The 21,957-nt window shown below is 38.4% G+C and overlaps 2 protein-coding genes and 1 pseudogene across 2 annotated transcripts in view; all 3 read right to left on the bottom strand.

Annotated features, from left to right (window-relative positions):
* Nucleotides 1-13,898, bottom strand: part of SPAG1 (sperm associated antigen 1) — a 48,740-nt gene extending 34,842 nt beyond the window's left edge. The window contains exons 1-8 of the mRNA XM_045861139.1: nt 13,830-13,898; nt 10,048-10,189; nt 7,727-7,886; nt 5,331-5,456; nt 2,571-2,635; nt 1,942-2,051; nt 1,245-1,350; nt 646-776 (exon numbers count right to left, since the gene is read on the bottom strand). Of these exons, the coding sequence (XP_045717095.1) occupies nt 646-776; nt 1,245-1,350; nt 1,942-2,051; nt 2,571-2,635; nt 5,331-5,456; nt 7,727-7,886; nt 10,048-10,187 (838 nt within the window). The 5' untranslated portion in view covers nt 10,188-10,189; nt 13,830-13,898. The remainder of the gene's footprint in view (nt 1-645; nt 777-1,244; nt 1,351-1,941; nt 2,052-2,570; nt 2,636-5,330; nt 5,457-7,726; nt 7,887-10,047; nt 10,190-13,829) is intronic.
* Nucleotides 5,820-6,368, bottom strand: LOC123833088 (annotated as a pseudogene).
* Nucleotides 13,899-17,287: 3,389 nt separating the features above from the next.
* Nucleotides 17,288-19,427, bottom strand: POLR2K (RNA polymerase II, I and III subunit K). The gene is made up of 4 exons (XM_045861311.1): nt 19,354-19,427; nt 18,622-18,691; nt 18,201-18,293; nt 17,288-17,621 (listed from the first exon to the last, which is right to left on the bottom strand). The coding sequence occupies exons 2-4, from the start codon at nt 18,680-18,682 to the stop codon at nt 17,599-17,601; spliced, it is 177 nt and encodes a 58-aa protein (XP_045717267.1). The 5' UTR covers nt 18,683-18,691; nt 19,354-19,427; the 3' UTR covers nt 17,288-17,598.
* Between the last annotated feature and the right edge of the window lie 2,530 nt (nt 19,428-21,957).

The following is a 21,957-nucleotide window of genomic DNA, read 5'->3' as shown; positions in this document are numbered from 1 at the left end:
GGGGAAGGGAAGAAGAGAGAGCTACTGGTTATTATACATAGAGTTTCAGTTTTACAAGATGAAAAAAGTTCTAGAGATGGATGGTAGTGATGACTGCACAATAATACCACTCACTAAACTGTGTACTTAAAAAGGATTAAGATGACAATTTTGCCCTGGCTATGTAGCTCAGTTGATTAGAGCACTGTCCCAATATGCCAAGGCTGTGGGTTTGATCCCCATTCAGGGCACGTACAAGCATCAACCGATGAATGCATGAGTAAGTGGAACAAGTTGATGTCTCTCTCTCCCTCTCTCTCCCCCCTCCTCCCCCCTTAAAAAATAAATTAAAAAGATTAAGATAGTAAATTTTGTTATCTGTAAATAAAAAAATTGAAAGAAAAAAGCCCACAGTTGAATGCAAGCTTGAGATATTTCTTTAAAAACATACATATTTTATTGAATCTTCTAAGATTATCGGCTACTTCAATGGACTTAAATTCCAAGTTAAACTTAAATATAAAAGTAACTTTATGAAGGTAGTGATTCCCATATAGAAATTTCAGTTTATTTGAAATATTTTTAGTGTAAATAGAATGAGTGTCTACAAACAGTCTTCAGTGGATCCTGCTGTAAATTTAAAAGCATTCAGTGAGTATGTTTTACCCTTTACGTTTCCAGGTTCTAACTCCAAGACCTTTTCACAATCCTGAAAAGCACTGTTCCAGTTCTGGAGTTTGAGTTCTGCTTGAGCTCGGTTATTATAGGCCACTACGGTGGGAAGCACCGATAGGCTCCTATAAAAGAGACACTCATTGGCAACAGGCAGGCCAGTGGTAAATACAAGGCAGAGAAACTCAGCTAAAGTTGTAAATGAAACAGTTATAGCCTCTGTTATGCGCAGAATTGCGTCCCCCCACCAAATTAATATGTTGAAGTCCTAACACCAGTACCTCATGATGTAACTATATTTGGAGATAGGCTTTAAAGATGTGATAAAGTTCAAATGAGGTCATGAAGGTGGACACTAATTTGATATGACTGTTGTCCTTATAAGATGTCAAAAGTGAGGATGGGTAGGAGCTTTCAGAAAAGTATTGAAGAAAACAAGGCAAACACAAGTGAATTTATGATGAACCACAAATATAGTATCTTAAGTGATTCTGACAGATTATTTAGCTTACTTATATAATTTCAGCAATTAAATTTAAACAGTCATTTTTTTAAAAACTGGCAAGTTTAGGCAACAACAAAAATCTGCTTGCCTTGTGTAATATTTCACAGCTTCTTCGTAATCTCCTGAGTTGAAAGCTTCATTTCCTTTTTCCTTTTCACGAGTAGCAAGGAAATCCTTTTCCTTCTCAGTTAGACCTAGAAATAAATGTTATCTGCTTTAAGTAAAAATATAATTTAATAGAATATTTAAAAATTTTTGAAGTTGAGAATGCTTACTTTAGCAGAAACAGAAAATCATAAAATAATTAAAATAAAAGTTTTCCTAAGTTTAGTAATGTTTCCTTTCTTTTTTTAGTCATTTATAGTTTTTGAGGGTTTAGACATTTTATAATTGGTTTTGTTTTGCTTTAAAAGTGCTATACGCCTATGGACTTCAAATGGAAACAAATAAACTGCTCCATCATTTTTGTTTTGAGGCAAAAAGAAAATAAATTTGAGGGATTTGAAGAAAAAGAAGATTTGAAAAAAGGAATTAAAAACAAATGAATTACAGTAAAACACAGGTTTGTATTTTTAAGTTTTACTACATTTAAGTAGTATAACTTATATAAAATTAAGTAAAGGAGAGATTTGAATTTGTTAGAAGTGGTCAACATCAGGAGAAAAGTCCATAAACTTTTAATGAAAATCTGCAGCACTTAAAGAGAATGTCTTCTAGTTTTATAGCTATTATTGTTATTCAAAAAATTTAAAACTACTAAATCGTTCTTATTTTCCTGCAATTACCTGCTGTGTCTAATCTTGTCTCAATTTTAGACAAATGTCCCTTGTTGTTTACCAGAGGTTTTTCTTTGCCATCTTCATCAATTTTTGAACATTCCTTTTCCACATCAAATCTTAAAAGAAAAGAAGTACAAAAGCTGAAAAGCTGAAAAGAAGTACAATATAATAAAATAAAATTTATTACTGACATTCTTGTATTTGTGTCACTGTGCCTTTATACACATATTCCAAAAATGCGCAGTAGGTTTGTATTACAAGTTACCTGTATTCTTTCTTAGAAACCATATAATTTAGTGAGCATTTAAATATTAATCAGACTTAAACTGTTCAGAACTTTGTCATTAAGATTGTGACAAATTTCTCTCAATTTAAATTTTTTTTCTTATTTTGGATGGATATAAGAATTATATTAGTTATTTTTGGTTGCTCTTATAAACAAAAGGATGCTGAAGATTTTTATTTAATGAAAAAACAAAACCAAGAGTGCTTAGACCATATACTCTTAGTGCTCTACTCAAGTCCCTTGGTATTCTTGATATGTTCAGTTTCATAGTAATTAAGAAGTTATTACGGTATTTTATGATAGAGAATTTTTCAGTGACAAATTTTACATAAAGAAATATAAAACATACTTATCCCACTCTGCATAATCCCTTGGAATGTTCTTTTTAGCTGGTCTACCTTTAGAACATTTTTCCTAAAAGAATAAAATCATACTTTACGAGACATATTTAATATAAGATTAGCAGATTTTACTACAAATGCAATGTGAAGTATCGGAGTAAGATATATAAATTGAATGAGTAAGAAAAATAGGTACCCTGGAAGTTGTAACAACTCCAGTATTAAAATTATTAACATAATAATATATAGCAGGCTTTAAAAGGATTTTAAATTTGTAATTAATTTTCAGAGCAATCTACAGGACTTTAAGTATATACATAAAATTTAAAAACTCACATGTGTAAAATGTGATTATTAGTGATTTTCTTATAATAATAAAGTACTAAACTATCATTCATTCTTTTAAAACCTAGGGGAGAAGACTACTTTGCTGTATTAGCCAAAATTGGTTTGTTTGCAATAATAGGACACCCAACTTAAACTAATTCTATTTTAAGAGAATAAATTACTGGCTTATGTAACTAAACTGATGAAAGAAAGGAAGGACAGGGGTGTTGCCAGATGAAAGAGTCACGTGGTCTCTCTCTCTCCAACTCTCCCTTTCTCCCTGTCCCTAGTCTCTGCTTCCCTCTGCCTGCTGATTTTGTTTTCCCTGCTGGCTAATGCTTTTTCCATGTAGTAGGAAACATTGCCACAGGTAGCCTGGGATTATATCGTCCCAGACCTCCCAATCAGAAAGGAAAGGGACTCTTCATCCTTAGAGAAATCCCAGGGAAGGACTCTAGTTGGCTAGCTTGGGTCGTGTGTCCATCCTTGACCAAGCACTAGCTTGGTGCTATTAAGTCACCCACCCCAGGTCACATGCCCACTGCAAGCACCAGAAGGAAATGGGAGGGAAGCAAACAACAGCTCACAAATAGTTTCTCAAATGGTTTCTTAAAAGTTAGTCATAATCTGAAACCATTTGGAATGGTGGTGTAACACTGCGCATCGGTCGTGTGGAGTTAAGCAGATCTTCCAAAACATTCACATATTTCATTATACAATAAAGAACTATTTCTTTAATATCTTCATGGAGCTCATCAGAAACATCTAAATATGCTCCTTAAGGGGAAATATTTTTTTGTCACAAGCAGATATTCAAGAGCCACATAACAGTGTGAAATACTCTAAATTGTATTTGAAAGCTCAGGTATTATCACTGGCAGAAAATACTGCCGGTGGTTTTCCTTGAAGTGGCAGACCCACTTCATTCCTTTCAATGCAAAGTCTGCCAAGAAAGCCAAGTCTGAATAATCACAAATTTTTGGAGTAAAATTTATTCCAGGAAAAAGCAGAACAACTTAAGCTGGAGATGCAATCACGCAAGTCCTTTCCTTGAGATAACAATCACATTTCACTTCACAGTAAAATGCTTTCTGTGTACTTCCCATTTTGTCACACAGAATATTAAAAAGATGTGTCCTTGAGATTCGAGATTTAACAAAATAAGTTTGTCGTTTCATCAGAGACATTTTTGTGCTTAACTGAATTTTTTACTGAGTCTGCGGCAGTGAAGACACAACTGCAGTCGGTTTGGTGCTACCGCCTTGACTTGTGCTTGGGTGCTAGCACTTCTGTCCTCAGTACAAATGTCAGCATGGTGAAAATGACAAAGCATTAGCATGATTTTTAAAAATAGCATTGACTTTCTAGTACCCCGGGAGGATCTCTGGGACGACTAGGGTCCACAGGCCATTCTTTGAAACCGCTGTCCCATTGGTCTATCCGTCCCACTGGACTATAAACTCCTTGAGGGCAGAAGACCGAGTCTTATTCATCATTATACTTTTAGGGCACAGACTTAGCACAAAATGTGTCCAATAAATACAAATTCGTTGGTTACACATAGTGGCAACTTTACCACATTCCTGTACCTCAGTTACCTGAGTAATTCCTAATGTGGAGTAAAAAGATCCGGGAAGGTAAATGGTCAGAGGGCAGCGGCAAAGAGCAATGATGTTTTTTAAATAAAATTGAGGATTCAGAGATGAGATGAAAATAACAAGAATAAGTAAACCCAGAATGAAGAGACTGAGGTAGCCATCCTTTCTGAAATGATAGAAATGAAGTGTAAAAAGTAGGACGGAAAGGAATGGAGTGTGTGAACGTGTGAAAGACCGGAGACTCCCAGTGCCCTGGAAACAAGGGCCCAGTTCTGTCCTGCCCGGGCCGGTGGGTGCCACAAAGCTCAGCTGCAACTTAACCTTAAGCAGATGGACCTGGAAGTTCAACAGGCTCCTTTTCTGTGGAACCCATGGGTGAAAAGGGGGAGGTGTACATGACAGAACAGGGATCGACCACAGAGAAATAATCACGAGGGGCTGGAGATCAGGGGGAAAATGCACTAAAAAAAAAACCCCAAAATGATATCTATTACTACGTGAAAGTATCTGTTTAATACTTTTAAGTCCATAGTTAATTACGTAATAAACTATTACCTCTCTACCTCTACTGGATACATAAAATTATCCCCTGAAATTCTCACACAGTAAATTGGATCTTATGTGCTCCAAAACTAGTCCATGCAGGAGAGACAGAACAGAAAAGAAAAATGAAGAAAGTCAGTAAATCCCAGGATGCCTCATGAAGGTAATAGCACACGGCCAACTGAAAAACAAAAACCATCCTCCGCTCTCTTAGAGGACATCGCACTCCTGCTGCACTGGCTAGTTAGATTGGGAAGCTCTCAATAAACCACAATCTTCTCCCCACACCGGAGGGCCTACTTTGGCAACACGAAGACAGCTGTTTGAACCACGAACTGGAGGCAGATTTTCTTCCTTTTCTGGAAACGTTCCAGTTTCATGAGAGTGTATTTTATTTTCTTCCTTTTTAATTTCTGATACCCAACTCTGGGAAAAAGGGAGAAAAATGAATGTAAATACACAATTTGAAATAATTCACCAGGCATTAGAAAAGACTGTACATTATCAAAGTTTCCTGTGGGTTGGTCAAATTTTTAGGTGACAATACTCTCTACCTGGAGTGCTCTTCCTAACTCTTTTTTTTTTTTATTTTGGGAAAACACACATAACGTAAAATATTTACCTTCTTAATCATTTTAAGCATACAGTTCAATTTTGTTAAGCATATTCATATTGTTGTTGCCCTTCCTACTTTGTTTTTAATAGATGAAGGGTATTTTAATCGATCAATTACATGATTGATTCATGTAATTGCCAAGGCCACTATGTATGAGTAAGAAAGGTGGAGCTTTACTTCTCTGTCTCTTCCTTCTTGGATGGAATCTTGCTGATGTCCTCTTTCCTGGCCGGGAGCCATTCTTCACCACACTTGCCAGCTTCCTTGGTCTTAGACCTGCGGGCCTCAGCCTGGACACCCAGAAGCTCTTTGCGAGCCTTCTCCGCCTTCAGCTTGTGGAAGTGTTCCACGAAAATCTGTTTTTTTTTTTTTTTTAACACGTTCCCCTTCTCTTTCAGGTCAGGCTGCGGTCCATTCGGCGGTCAGTCTGCTGAGATTCACAGTACCTTCTGAGTAGCTGGGAAGAACTACCCCCTCCTCAGCCAGGTTACTTTCTCAGGCCTTGGGGCATTGGCAGCAGTGCCCTTTCGCTTACCTATGCCCATAGGTCTGCCCTTCCTGCAGGCCAAGGTGTTTTTCCAGCCTCGAATGGACAGCCACAGGCCCCGGATGATCAGCCCAGGAATCTGCTGACAGGAGTTGGCATTGGCGATTTCCTTGGTCTCACTGGGGTCTCAGCAGACCCTGCAGGCAAGGCTCTTCTGAAGCCTGAGCATACTCATGGCTGCTGCCGCCGCGGCAAAAGGCTGTCCTTCCTACTTTTATCTATCTTGCCAGATCTTATTTTCCATCCCTTCCGGCAAGCTTCCCCTGAACTCCCAGGTTGGACTGAAGATGCTTCTTCTCCATGTGTTAGCATAAAGATTTAAAATAATCCGTTTATTGTTCATTTCTCTCACCGGACTGTAAGTTCCCTGAGGGCAGAACCTATGTCTTAATCTCATCTTTACGATTCAAGAACATAGCAGTGTCTGGCATATAATAGGTTCACAATAATGGTCATTAAACCAAATTATCTGTCACAGGTGCCAAGAAAAAACTGAGTAAGAGATTTCTTTATTATACGTAAAATTCTATTAGTTATTATTCAGCAAATATACAGTGAGGGCCAGACATTACACTTAATAGTGAAAAGCTGAATGACTTCCTCTAAGACTGGGAACAAGAGAGTATGTGTTCTCACTTCAACACTATACTGAGGTCTCAATGCAGTAAGGCAAATAAAAGAAATAAGGTGGCCAGACTGGAAAAGAAGAAGTAAATCTCTTCTAGATGACACAATCCTGCAGGTAAAAAATCTGAGGCATTTGCAGAAAAAAGCTACTAAAACTAATTTGTTAGTTTGAATTTGCCAGGACCACAGGATACATGGTCAATAGAAAGAGGTCAATCAGATAAGTGTAAACTTTCGATGTGCAAATAAAGATTGAAATGAAAATTCCACTGGTACTAGGTATTTAGATCACTCAAAAATATAGAAACAGAAAGCAGAATGGCAGTTTCCAGACGGAGGGGGCAGGGGTGGAGAGCCGCTGTTCAGCGCATGCAGAGTTTCGGTTTCACAGGATGAAAGAGTTCTGGGGTCAGCTGCCCAACGACATGACTCTCCTTAACACCAACGAACTGTACAATTAGAAATTGTTAAGACTGTAAATTTTATATGATGTGAATTTTACCACAGTGAGAAAAATAAGATTTCTTAGCTGGAATGACTTAGAATGAGCAAAAAAAAAAAAATTGAAATATGAATTAGCAATTTGAATCCTAATAATTTATTCCAAGGAAATAACCAGATGGCAAAAAAAACTATAAACAAACATGTTTATATAGCACTATTAATAGAAGCTGATTGAAATGGTTCTTTCATAGGATGGAATATTATTTGGTCATTTGTACCACACACTTGTGTACACAAATACACTCACGCACTTACAATATTCTCCTGGGTGCAAGAAGCAACCAGTACTAAGTCATTACTGCTAAAAAGGCCTTTACGGATAGAAACGAAACCTAGAATTTCAGCTAAGTGAAGGGAATGTATACATAGCACGACATCACAAAAACTGGAGTTACTCTGTACCTTTATATCACCATCGATCTTTTCCCATTCTCCTGCTGTGAAACTGGATGCTGTCGCTGCAGGTTTATCTTTCCTCAAAGCTCTACTTTGAGGAGCCAATGCTTTAAGGCGCTTTTCACAAAATTCTGTAAGTTCAGGATAATATCCTTCCTCACCAGACCTTTAAAACATTTCAGAATTTTAGAGTTACTGCTTTATTTACAGATCATCTAGACCAGTGATTAGCAAGCTGGGTTCCCTGGAGTCCAGTTCTGCGGAGATCACAGGGACGGCCCGACTGCCCCGCACAAAGTGGCAGGTGGGGCTGCTGCTTCCCACACAACTTCCCCAACCAGGCAACCTCCATTATTAGGTTAATCTGTACAGTGATGCGATGAAAGAAAAAAAATGGAGCTCCAAAGACACAAATTTCCATCACACACTTTACACATCGCATATATAAAATTTTCTCTATTTAACACACGTGATGTTCGTTTTGTACATAAAGTAATTTTAAACTTAAAAATGGAAATTCAGTATTAGAGACAGGCAAAAAGGGAGACTTTGGACTTCCTTTCCAAGAGGGAGCTCCTAGCTTAACTTTTTGCAAAGGGATACAAGGAAAATGGCAGAGGCACACTTTAGAACAAAGTAACGCCAATTAAACCACTCAAGAAGCAGAATTCGCCTGGCTGGTGTAGCTCAGTGGATTGAGCGCGGGCTGCAAACCAAAGTGTCACAGGTTCGATTCCCAGTCAGGACACATGCCTGGGTTGCAGGCCACAGCCCCCAGCAACCGCACAGTGATGTTTCTCTCTCTCTCTCTCCCTCCCTTCCCTCTCTAAAAATAATAAATAAAATCTTTAAAAAAAAAAGAAGCAGAATTCCTTTCTTAGAGAGTTAAATAGAGAGCTCTGTTCTTTTCTTGTCTATTTATTTTTAAGGAAAATCAATCTTTTTTTCTCTTCTCTTGTAAGTCTGTTCATATTTAAATTTTTAGAAAAATAGAAATAAATCCCATTTTCAAATGCATTTAATTAGGTTATTCAGGGAATTTCTCAGAACCAACATTACTACTATGGCTTTCAAATCCTTTTATCTCATAAACTTCTCATTTTGTTTATCAGTCCTTGGTCAAATACAAATGAAAATGTTCTCATACTGCTGAGAAAAGCAGAAGGGAGAACAACAGTGTGGCTTGTATGTCCATTTCAGAAATGATGAGGTTACTACATGAATTCTGGCTGAGGACAAGCAGATATGCTTAGGGTGGACATGACACTAAAGGTGATGAGAGAGAAAAAGCAAAGGAAACAGCAATAAGATAAGAGGTCAGGGAAGAAAGAGAGCCACAGCAGAGCAAAAAGAAGTACTACTGATGTCCCCGAAAGGAGCAGTTCATGCTCCACAAGTGTTCCTGTGATACAGGGTGTCAGACTCATTTTCACCAGGGGCCACATCAGCCTCAGGGTTGCCTTCAGAGGGCTGAATGCAATTTCAGCTCCTTAACAGTTAAGGAGTAGTTACATTTATACAGTCCTAAATTATTTTGGCCCTTTGAAGGCAACTGTGAGGCTGATGTGGCCCCTGGTGAAATGAATTTGACACCCCTGATGTAGTATCAGGCTACTCTCTAAGGGAAACCCCCCACAAAACCGGAAATAGGTGACACAGGGCAGTGTTTCTCGAAGTGGGTTCCCTTGACAACCTGTGTGTCAATCAGCCAGGCACTTGTTAAAAACACAGGTTCCTGGGCCCCACCCCAGATTTCCCAGAAGCAGAATCTCTGGGAATGGGACCCTCAAATTTGCATTTCTAACAACCACATGTGCTGTATATTAAAGTTTTAACAATCACCGCTAAGGAGTTCTTAACCAGAGAGGGCCCTGATTCCCGGCCTTCTGGTCTTGCCTCCTGGCCTCCCCACCACCCTCCATGTGACCAGCTCACAGTGAGTCAGCCACCTTCACTGGCAGGTGGCATTAAGTGGGAAAGTGCCAAAGAGCATGCTCGGTGTGGGCTGGTGAGCCAACCTTACTTCACAAGGGCTACTCTCACAGCTACGTTTTCCTAGACAATGTGGAGGACGCAAGAAAAATGCCCTCCTTAATGCTAATCAGCCGGAATCGCATGCTGGAAGTGGACCCAGGCAGAACACTCAGAAGTAAGCACAGGATCAAAATCACTATTTTGGAGGCTAAGATGGGCAAATACAACAAGCAATCTTAACACCTGAAAATGTCCTCCAATGTTTCTAATATAGCTTCAACTTTTAGAAGGCAAGAACAATATAATTAAAATCGACACATCGAAACATGCTGAAATTATTTTTAAATGCTTACCTAAGCACACAAAGAATTTTTTCCAAGTGTTTAACGTCTGAACACTTTTCAATATACTTGAAATCCAAGTGTTCAATGGGAATTTTGAATGTTTTTGTTGTTCCAAAGCCCCACAGTGATGGATGATCTTTGGCAGCCATAGCTGAAATACAGTGTGGGAAAACAGTTATGAATCTAATATACATATATACACACATAATGTTCTATATATATATATATCTTAAAAACTCAATATGGTTAGTAGTAACCATCTGGGTACTTCCATAATAATTATTTTTCATTTCTATAGAAAAGGAGATGGAATGTTTTTTCCAAGGAGGAAGAGTACTGATTTTAAATTCTCTCTCCCTGATAACAACAACTACGATTCACAGAGCTAAATTACTATGTACCCATACATGGATTATCTCACTTAATCTTCATTTAAGCAATGTTGAATACAGTGACAAAACAGGTTTTGGTGCTATGGAGGAGGTTAAAAACAAACAAACAAGCAAACTTTTCCTCTACCTATTTAATTCCAGTAACTGAGACCTGGTGAATTAAATTGACAAAATACATGCTAATGGGAGAAAAGGTTTATTTTATGCATGTGGATGCTTCACAAAAAAAGTGGAAACTCAAAGAAACTGTTCAGTCTGGGGGTCTATATACCATTTTCACAAAGGGTGGTAAGTTGTGGAGAAGTAATTAGACAAAGGAAAAGGGGTTTGGGCTTCTAAGAGACAGTAAATATACAGGAGGCACTAGTTAAAGGTTGTTTTAGTAAGATTTGGTTATGCAGACTCTTCTCAGCACTGACAGTCCCTGGGCTGTGATCAGGGCTGTGATCTCCTGCTGATTTGGAGAGGTGGGAGAGCGAAACCTTCCAAAGGGAAATTTATTCCCAGCTTTTAGGCAGAAAAGGGGAGGGCAGAGAGTTCTTTCTGTTGATTGTTAATTTCTCCAGCTCAAAATAATCGTTATGCCTAAATAGCCTGTTACGGGGTGCTATACTGTGATCAGCTTTAGTACTCAAAGCTTTTTAGGATATCTTTTCTTAAGATCAACAAGCCGGTCATGTTGATTTGAATGACCTGCTTCTACTTTGGCTGTTTGTTAACATCCTGATCATTCTTTGCAATTGAGCACAAACATATATAACATTCTTTTTGTGACTCTCCTTACCATCACCCTCTTGCCCATTCCCTACAGCCTGCTTTCATCAGATCTGTGTTCTAATGGCACTCAGTACACACCTCTCATAGTACATAGCACATTCTAATTGTTTCTCTTCTCTTCTAGACTGTGAGATCTTACTTTATCCATCTTCATATCTTCAGGACTAATGTAAGTAGTGCCTTATACCTCGTAAGAAACACTGGATGAATTGAACTGAGACTAAGGAGGCCTGGTACAGTTTCATTCTAATGACACTACTACTAATGATGTTGGTGATAATAACAGCTAACACATAAAGTTTTTAATGTGTGCTAGGCACCACTCTAATTCTTACACATCTTACCTCACTTCATCCTACAGCTACTTCATCAGATAGGTTTTTTTAAAAGTAGAGAACAACAGAGATAGTCAACACTTCTGGAGCTAAATTACTATGTGTATGAATTATCTCAGTCTCCAAAATGGCTCTCATGAAGAATATTAATAAGTTCCATTTTACAGATGAGGAAGTTGACGTTTCAACTATTTGAACTGCTCAAGGTCATACAGCCAGAAATAGCACACTGAGGATTTGAATCTCAGTAGGCAGCTAGAGCCCACATACTTACTCATCACACCCGTTTTTCAGTGCAAGTGGCAACTCATGAAATCAATTTAGTGAGTTTCAGTCAGCGCTGTTTTATATTGAGATAGAACATACCATTATAGTTCATATTGTTTTGCAGAGCTTTTATTTCATGTCTATATAAACAAAAATTATAAAGATGTGTAGATATAAAACAAGTTACAAAGAAAAATATATTTCTTACTGTAATTGTCAAATTTTTTTTTAAATCACACACTAAAACATACTGGATGATAAATTTTAAGTAGCAGCAATGGGTCTAATTCATTTGAAATATTTCCTTCAGTATACCTGCCCTCTGGGAGTGTGCTCATGTATCAGACCTCTGCAGAAAAAGAGGATGTTCTGCCAGCTTTGCCTCCATATTCCTGCTGGCTTGAACTTGGGTATAGAAAATAGGGTCTGGCAGAAGTAGTGCCATTGAGTGTGGTTGGCAGGGTATGTGAATGTCTTACACGAGATGGACAGCAACTTGAACATTTCACCTAAAATGTCATATAGTGTGCTTCAGTGTGATATTGCTATATTACAGAATTATATGCTTGTGATTTTGTAATAAAAGATCTGGTATAGATTACCAGGTCATAAGAAAGGGGTGTTATTTGTGCGGGACCCTGGGGATGTCAGTTCAGCATTTGGATGAGATACAGTGGAGAGAGGATACAGTGGTTTTCACATCATACTGGCAGGGGCCACTATAATGAATGTCGCCTATCACAAGGATGACTTTAAGGGCAGAAGTTCCAAGAAAGCAACATAAAGAACTTTTTTTAAAAAGTAGATTTATTTACTTTTAGAGAGAGGGAGAAAGAAAGGGAGAGATACAAATGTGCAAAGTACATCCATTGGTTGCCTCTGCACGCCCCCAACCGGGGACCTGGGCCACAACCCAGGCACGTGCCCTGACAGGAATGGAACCTGCGACCCTTCTGCCCACAGGCTGGCATTCAATCCACTGCACCATGCCAGCAAGGGCAGAATTTTTAAATTATTGATGATGCCCAGAATAGAATGGGTTGCCCCAGGAGAATTTTTCCTAAGAGCTAGAGAATTTTTGCTGGGAGCAATTTAAGCATCTAATGGCATTAAAGTAGATTATATCAAATTGAAGGTAACTTGCAACACCTGATATTTTATGATTTGAATAAAATATAGTGGAAAACATTTGAAATGATAGACATCTCTTACCTAATCAGACTTTCATTATGGACACTATGTTAACATTTCCCTGAAAACTACCTTTTTTTTTTTTTTTGGCTAGGATACACATTCTCAAGACCACTGAATATGAATTCTCAAATTCTAAACACACGTTATACTTCATTTGATATCTTGATAACTCTTCCATATCTGTTTGCATTTGTCTCTGATTAGGAAAACATTTGGTCCTTGTTGGATTAAATTTTTTCTCCATCATCCTGATCCACATCCATTTCTTATACTTCTTATTCGGCTTATCAGAATACTTCCAGCAGAAACTGTGATGAACTAGAAACGCGAAAACCTGTTTTCTTCCCTCTTGCATCTTCCACCTAAGCATTCTTTCCGACATCCACAGGGCAGAGCGCCCCCTGCAGCTGGAGGCCGAAAGAAAATGACATCCTCCAGCCGTAGCAACGGTTTCTATGTATAACAGCGGAGGGACTGGTCTCGCGGGAGCCCTATGCCAACCCACAACGGTCAGGGGGCACTTTAAGACCCTATGAAATTGCTCCCTACTCCCCCAGCTTTGGTCTCCTAGACTGGTCGCCGCCGGGGGACCCTGGAAAGCCTCATGTTGTGAACCAGTCCCAACGTTAGCTGAAACAAAAGGTTACCGGTTGGTCCCCCGGCCCTGCCCCCGCCACCCCCACAAGGAAAGGACGTTCATTCCACCACGGGATCCCTCACTCAAGTCCCAGAGTGCATTTGCTCCTCCGTGTCGGCCATTCACCCTGGATCGGGGAGGGACTGCAATGGGGGGGATGAAATTTATTCCTGGAGGGCATGTACTCACCTGGTTCTCAGACCCCTCACGATGCGGAGGATGCGGCCGCCGTACAGGTGCCCCACTGCCTCATACGGCCTCAGCACCCAAGAGTGAGGGGCTGACTGCTGGGGGTGGGGATTAGGCCCTCTGCGGGATGATTGGCTAGTCCCCGACCTGCCATGCCGCTGATTGGCTTTACAGGGTCCTGCTTCACCGGGAAAGAGGATCATTAGGGGAGAAATAAGCTGGGTGGGTGGGAATGTGAGAGCTCCCTTTCCTTGCCTTTCCAATTCATTTCAGATCAAGTTGAAATGGTATTACTTTTAGATTATTATACTACCTGCAAGGTAAATTGATAGCTACTCCTACAGAATGTATGCTTACAGAAACATAATTACATTCACGGTCTCTACACTGCAACCTACCATTTACTTCGTCCTCTTTATACAGAAGAATAAAGGAAGACAAGACTCCCTCTTCGTTTCAACATTTTCTGAGTGCCGGTTATGAGTCAGAAACTGAACTAAGTGCCAGACACAAAAGTGAAGGAGACATATTACAATTTAGATAATAAATAAAACAGTAAAGATCATTTGGGAGAAAAATTTGTTTTGTAATTTCAGACTAGTTCAAATAGATAAAGCGCCTAGTACAGTGCGTGGCACGTAATAGTTCAAGAAACCTATTTCTTTTCCCCCTTTGCACTTAAGTTGCAGACCTTAACAGACACTGGTAGTGGTAAAAATTCTAATGCTCAAAATGTGACTATATTTATATAATTATTTCTATTGTTGGTGCTGGAGATTAAATTGGCACGTTTATAGACCCAAACTCAAACTCTGAAGTAATCCTTGTTTACTAAATTCTTGGTCTTGGGGAACAGGTATCACATCCCCCAAAACATGTAAAGCCACTTTGCAACTCATTCTAGCCAGCAAACTTCATTTAAAATTATGTCCTAAAACCCTCAGTCTACTGTATCTTCATGTTTTACTTCAAGGATAGGAAGAAATCCTTTAAATATTCAGGAAAGGAGCTGTAACTCTATATGCCCTGTAATTTTCTTTTCACTCGTATTTTTTCCTGGTAATTATGTGCACATAGACATTTACGCCAAATAAGCAAGGATAAAAAACAATTTGAAGGAAAAAGACTGTGGAGGGAAATGAAAATTGCCACTATGTCTTCACTGAGAGACCACATTGCATCCAAGAAACAAGGAGACATAAATACAAAGAAAAACTAAGCTTAGAAATGAAAAGTATTATACAAGAAATAAAAAACTCAGTAGACGGATTAGAAAGTACTGGTAAATCTTACAGTGCAGAGAATGGAAAAAAAGAAAAATGAGAAAGTTAGATTATATCTAATATACTTTTCAAAATAACAGGGTAGGAAGTTATTAAACAATTCAAGATAATTTCCCATAATTAAAGAGCTTGGGTTTCCAGTTCAAAGTACCCAAGTGACCAAAACAGTGAAAAACACACAAAGGCACATAACTATAAAATTTCAGTACACTGGCAAAAATTCTAAGTTTACAGAAAGAAAATGGGTCACCTACAGAGGATTAAAAATAGAATGGTTTTGGACTTATCAATAATACTGGAAGCTAGCAGACGATACAAAAATCTTTCAAAATCCCAATGCTGGTGAACACCAGAAAAGATAATCCCAGACAGACAGAAAAGCATGAGGAAAAGGGAAAGGCAAGAAAGCAAAAACAGGCCTGAGACTTGCTTAAGGAACTGCATACTTCTCCTTAGAAACGAAAGACTGAGAAATGGTTTGAAGTGGCACCAGAGGTAGGAGTCAGATTATTATGGGCCAAATACGCTATTCTCAATCTTTTTGGTTTTAGTGAAATGAGGAGCCACTGAAAATTTTCAGCAGGACAGTACCATGAAATTTGTATTTTTGAAAGAGCAGTCTGAGGAATATGGAAGGCGGCAAAACCAGTTGCTGAGAGACTAATCCTAAGGCCAGTTAACAATCCTGAGTGGAAAATAATACAGTAACAGTAATAATAATTAACACAGGCTAATATTAGGCTGAGTTTTGATGAATTGTCTTGCAACAAACCTTTGAAGGTAGGTACTATTATTTCCTGCCTATGGTACAAACACGGAAAGTGAACGCTGGTAAAATCACGCTGCCAGCTAACGAGGGACATTTATTCTTCCTCAGAACCAGTCATTTCTGATTTCTTCTATTATTTTTGGATTTTTCATAACCTTCAATCTCTATGACTTCAGAGTCTCAAAGCACTGTACAGACCATCATTAATTCCTCCACTTTGCTAATGAAGGTAAAGTTGAAAGAAATGAAGTGAACCAACCAGTCATTGAGTAGCAGGGCTGGATGTAAAGCAATATCCATGCCTTTGTCATGGACATGCATGTCCACAGTCATTGATAAACAGCTTAGTAGGGAACAAATTATATGTTAACTTCAAGCCTGGATTTTTTAATATTTACAGAGCTATTCAAGAGTCTTTTTAAAAGCAATTTTATAACTATATTACCATTTTTTTGTTAAAACTGTCCAGATAGGCAATAGGTAAAATTTACTTCCATTTCACAGATAGAGACACAAAGGTAAGTGACTGAAATGGTGGTTGTGAGTTCCAGTAGTAATACTTTTTCCATGAAACAGCTGTCTAGTTAACCAAATAACAGTATTTAATTAAACTACTGATATGCAAGGGACCTATGTTGGAATTAGAGCAGTTAAGAGCAACATCACCCAATGAGTTAGGGTTTGTTTAGGGGGTTGTCATAAAGAGATACCTTATTTGCTAGGAATCTTCTGTCTAAAAAGGACAAAATCAATAAGGAATATAGCTGAATTATAAAATTGCGAAAGCTGTGGCTAAAGAAAATCTGTACCAAGGAAGCATTCTTTAAAATTTTGAGCATGGTAGTATTTTTATATAGCACATAATACACTTATAGAACTTAGCATTCAAGAATAGTAGAAATATGGATTTTTTAAAATGGCATGTTTTGAATATCAGAGACACACACAGCTACTAATAAAGTTGCAGATCTTCAAAATGAATGTTACAGAAGCCAATATGATGTTCCATGATGATAAACTCCAGGGACAGACAGAGTGTCTGACCATCAATGTCCCCAAGAGCAAGACAAAAGTTTTGAACATGTATCTAGTAATTCAGTGTAAACCAATCCTACTCTTTTTATATCTTGAAAGCAGGTTTTGTTTTTTTTACTTTAATGAGTGAGTATGGTTGGAACTGCACGTGCCTGAATAGTCTTCATTTTCTTTATGTGGGATTGACTTTCCTTTTCAACAAGCAACCATTACTTTTTTCCCCTCCCCTAAGATTTACAAAGTAGTCAGGCATTACATACAGAGAGACCTACTTCAAGTGTCAAGTGAGAAATGAAACGCCAAACGATGTATGCACGCTGACAGTAAGTGCATTGGTACATTCCATTCAAAATGATAGTGGAGACTTCACAAACAGTTGGTAGTATAAAACTTTATTTCTAACAAGGGCTTCAACGATTCCAAGGTTTGATTAAAAGTGTGGTTTGGGGGAGCACTTTTACCCTTCATTGTATCGGATGACATAAACAATAAAATTAAATTACAAACAATGGAACAAAAAATAATTTCCTTACATAAACTATTAACAGATACCTAAATATAATATGGCTTTAAAATGAAATCATATATATATAGTTGTATTCATGAAATAAGTATACTACTTAAAAGCTATACATTAACAACAAATCCAAATGCAAACAAAGATATTTCTCTGAATTCCGTTTCATCGAGCATCAAAAACCACCACTGTATTAAACTGAGTTAAGAAAAATTTTTAAAATTACATATAAGACTTAATACTTCCAAGTCACTTTCTCTTTACAATAAACTAGTTTGCTATTTAATCTAAAATGCACAAAAGTAAGGAATTCAACACTATGACAATAACACTTTCTGAAAAACCATTTCAATTTTCATTAGCTGTCTTTCCATGATAAAAAAGACCCATACATGGAAAAACACATACATGACCCATACATGGAAAAACACTGAAGCAATGTTAAAGGAGGTGACATATTTGTATTTCTCCTTCTATAATTTAGTTTATCCATAAACTCAAGCTCATGAATGAGTACTCAGTTATATAAAGAATCCCTTAAAAACAGACTTAAGAGAACCAAAATCAACTAGTATTAAGATTATACAGTATATGCCTCTACCCTGGCATACTGGTCCATGAAAATTCTGATCACGTCTTTTTTCTTTTTGGTAAATAACCCAAAAGTTATTACCATTTTTACCAGAAATTACTCTTTGACTATCAACCCAAGCATTATTCTTAACTTCCTCCTACCTCATATTTAGAAAGCATAGTTAAAAGGATACATCTTTTAGTCCTTTTCTTGTACATTATTCTGTATCCACATTCTCTGCATCTGATTGGATCCCTGGATTTTATTTCATTTTCTGTGTGACATTCTGGAAAAGAAAAGACATTAATTCAGTATCCAAAAAGAAAACATTACAGACAAGCAAATTATCTTAACTATATTTTTTACCCAAAGCACTAAAATATGCTCAATCTCAAGGGTATGTTCTTATTACCAATATACTAAGGGGGGAAGCAAATAAAAGTTGGGGCAATCACTTTTTCTAGGAGAGAAAATGCAATCTGCAGAGGATTTTTATGGTAGCTAAACTGTTCTGCTTTATAACTTTAATGATGAGTGAGTCATTTAAGCCAAAGAGAAAGTGATATTTAAAAACTGAAATAAATACTTTTACTTTATTTAAGTGTGACTCTTACCTCCACAGATATATATCATTGGCTGCTGCTTTGGAGGTTGGACGTCCTTCTGGGTGTCCATTTTTAGACCCTGAAATCACAGATTGAAATTCTGAATATTTCAATGGGGTTCCTTGCAAACCCAACCAGCCCTCATTTTTCTCAGAGAACGCTAAAAAGGTCCCAATTCCTAATCTATACTTTTTCAATCACTATGCATTGGCCTGAAGGACGAAACAAAGAAAAAAAAACACTACGTATTGAGAACTTACCCCCAAACTTGACAAAATAATAATACACGTTATTTCATTTATACATGTTATTGCATAATAATTTTTACAACTCTCCTAGGAGGCATTACTTTCATTTTACAGATGAAGAAACCCACGTTTAGACAATATGCGCGGGATTATTAGGAGGCAGAGGAATTCCGAACTGACTGCAAAGCTCGCATTCTCATTTGGCACATGTTCTATTTCTCCAAATTTAGGCAGGAGACCGCCAAAAAAATTTACCTCTCAGAAGGGGCACATGTGACCCAAAAATAAGAGATTTATAAAATACTGTAACTTCCAACTGCGAAGCAGCTAAACTGGGAGAAAAAAAAAAAAAAACTAGGCAAAGGGCTAACAGCATCTACTCTATCCCCAGACTCTCCTAACTCTAACCCAACACTAGACCTTTAAATCCCAAACGACTTCCTAGTTTTGGCCGAAATATCCACCCCCAAATCCCAATCAGTCAACTCCTTACAAAGATAGGTTCCACAAACTCCTCACTCCGTTTCCAAACAGACTGCGGCTCGCCGTGGCGTTGCAGCAAACTTCCGGCGCTAGTCTGTGACGCAAGTGGGGTCTCCGCCCCTTCCGCCCCTTCTTCCCTTTCCATTCCAGGGCGGTGTAGAGGTACCCGGATTGAGCACGGGGGGAAAAGCTGGAGGTTTTGTATGTTAGGTGTGGGTGGAAGTTCCTGTTTCGCTTTCACATGTTTTCATTTCTCAGGAAAGCAAAGCATTTTAACAGTTCCTCAAGTTTAACGAGATTTTTTTTCTGACTAATGAAGTGGGTAAAAAGTAGCACCTCCAGGAGGGTAGAGAATTGGAGAGAATGCGAAATGAAAAATGCCCGTGAAATTCTTCTAAGCTAACCGTTACCCCGAGGAACACAAAAGAATCTGCTCCATCGCCTATTTTCACGTAGGAAAGCACCTTTCGGGTTGTTTTTCAGATCATTTGTTGTCTCTGCTGAGGCAGCAGAACAGCCAGCCTGTCCTCATAATTTTGTTTTTGCATTTCGACCCTTTCTCTGTTAAGACTCCGGTTACACTCTCAACCATTTCTTTTCTCGTTTTACAGCAAGGGCTGGCCTGAGAGTAACCACGCCAACTACTCCCACTTAAGCTAAGGGATTTTGGTAGCAAGAGCTGGCCACCGACCCTCCTTCCGTCCCCTAGAGAGGTGTTTTTTCAAAGATCGAAATTTCAGTGACAATATCAGTTGGGTTCACAATATTTACATTGGTTTGCTTTTCTTTCACAGTAGGTATTTTACTTAGAAGAAGAGAGAAGAAAATTAAGTTATTAAAATTTATTTTAAAACTTAACCAGTTAATAATCATTTTAATAGGAGAAGCGGTTTTCTACCTTCCCTTATTTACTATGTCTGGTTTCTTCTTAAGCAGGCTATACTTTTTTCCCATTTTTCATTCAGCAGGTGAGAACGTTGGGCTTCACCCTTCATTTCCAGGAGGACTTCCAATAGATCGCTCCTCCACAGACCAGTTTGGGAGATTTCACTTGATCTTCCCAGTCTTCCTAGCTGCCAATTTTTTTTTAATTTCCAGGGAAACGCTGTGGAGTTTCCTGCTTTTTCCTCCAAAGACAGGCTAAGATAGAGCATAAATATTTTGACCCTCAGCCCTCTTACAAAGTACCTGTCCTCTCAGCCAAAGTGAAGAATATTTAAATAAAATAGTCAAAACAAGCTTTCCTACAAGAAGTATTAGGTAATGAAGTATTACAAGTATGGAGTAATCCAGAAAGTGTAACTTTAGTCATTGTACGCTGTCCTGGATTCTGAGTCTCTGGTTGAGGTATCAAGATGATTCTGGCCTATAATATAGCCTATGGGGATCAGAATGGATGATGCAGGTAGAATACAAATGGGTCCTGGACCCTACAGAGGGGTAGGGTAATGACAAGTGGTGGCAAGAAGATCTAAAATTTCAGCAAGAGTTCATGTTTGATGCCAGTCCAGATCCAACACCCTCCTTCCTTTCAGCAGGAACCAATAGTTTTAAAAATACAATGGGGCATGGTCAGTGGAAGCTATTATCAATGGTAACAGCCAACTTTTCTTGAACACTTACTATGTCCCAGACATCATTGCATTTCCCTCCCTAATGAGAACATTTGTCTTGCCATTTTGTATACTAGTGCTTTTAATGCCTGATGAAATGGTTATAGAGGTGCAACTTGCTATTCTCCCCATGGATCTGTTTTCCTTTTTTTTCTTGAATGTGATCATTTAAGTATATCTGCATAGCTTGAATGCCATAGTGATTGAAAAAGTCTTCCATTATGTTTAACCAGATGGTCCCAGAAGAAGTTTTAGATCTTGTGGAAAACAGATGGGTTTCAGAAACCTGAGTTTAGTAATGGGATGACACGTAATCCAGAAAGGAAAACAAAAAGGTCCTTTCTCAGGACCACACCCAACCAACTGGCTGGGGCCCTCAAGAATTTTTTGTGTCCTCGCCTCAAACAAATCTTAGTTTCCAGCTATAACAAATTGTTTAGTGTTTCTAGTGCTTCCAACTGTTTCAATTTTCGTAGTCCTGCACATTTTGTTTTGAGTTTGGAGTCCCCTGTTAACTCCTCTTAAATCGTCACTTGTCCTTCAAAATCCATCTCACTTTGTGAAGTTAGCTCTGCCCCCCATCCCTCTTTTTTTGCGCCACCAATGTTCCTCTATTTCACAGGTGGCAAACACAAGGCCCAAGGGCCAAACCCAGCCCTCCACCTTGTTTTATCTGGCCCAGCACCTTGTTTCTACCCGACTGCAGCACTGAGCTCTCACTTAACTGTTAAGGAGTTGTTACATTTGTACAGTCCTAAAATTACATTCGGCCCTTTGAAGGCAACCGAGAGGCTGATGTGGCCCTGGGAGAAAATGAGTTTGACACTCCTGCTTTATTTATAGCACTTAAAACGAGTGAGCTGCCTCAGGACAGTAACTGTACCTTACTCATCTCTGGATTTCCAGTATTCAAACCAGTAATTGGCAAATAGTTAAAGCTTAATCATTGTTAGTGAACTTGATTTTAGATATATGTAATTTGGGGTGACTAAGGGGCAATC

The sequence above is a fragment of the Phyllostomus hastatus genome, unplaced genomic scaffold (assembly GCF_019186645.2).
Source record: "Phyllostomus hastatus isolate PE091 unplaced genomic scaffold, TTU_PhHast_1.1 phas_scaffold_21, whole genome shotgun sequence".
NCBI classification, from domain to species: domain Eukaryota; kingdom Metazoa; phylum Chordata; class Mammalia; order Chiroptera; family Phyllostomidae; genus Phyllostomus; species Phyllostomus hastatus.
This window is presented reverse-complemented; position numbering and strand designations above follow the sequence as displayed.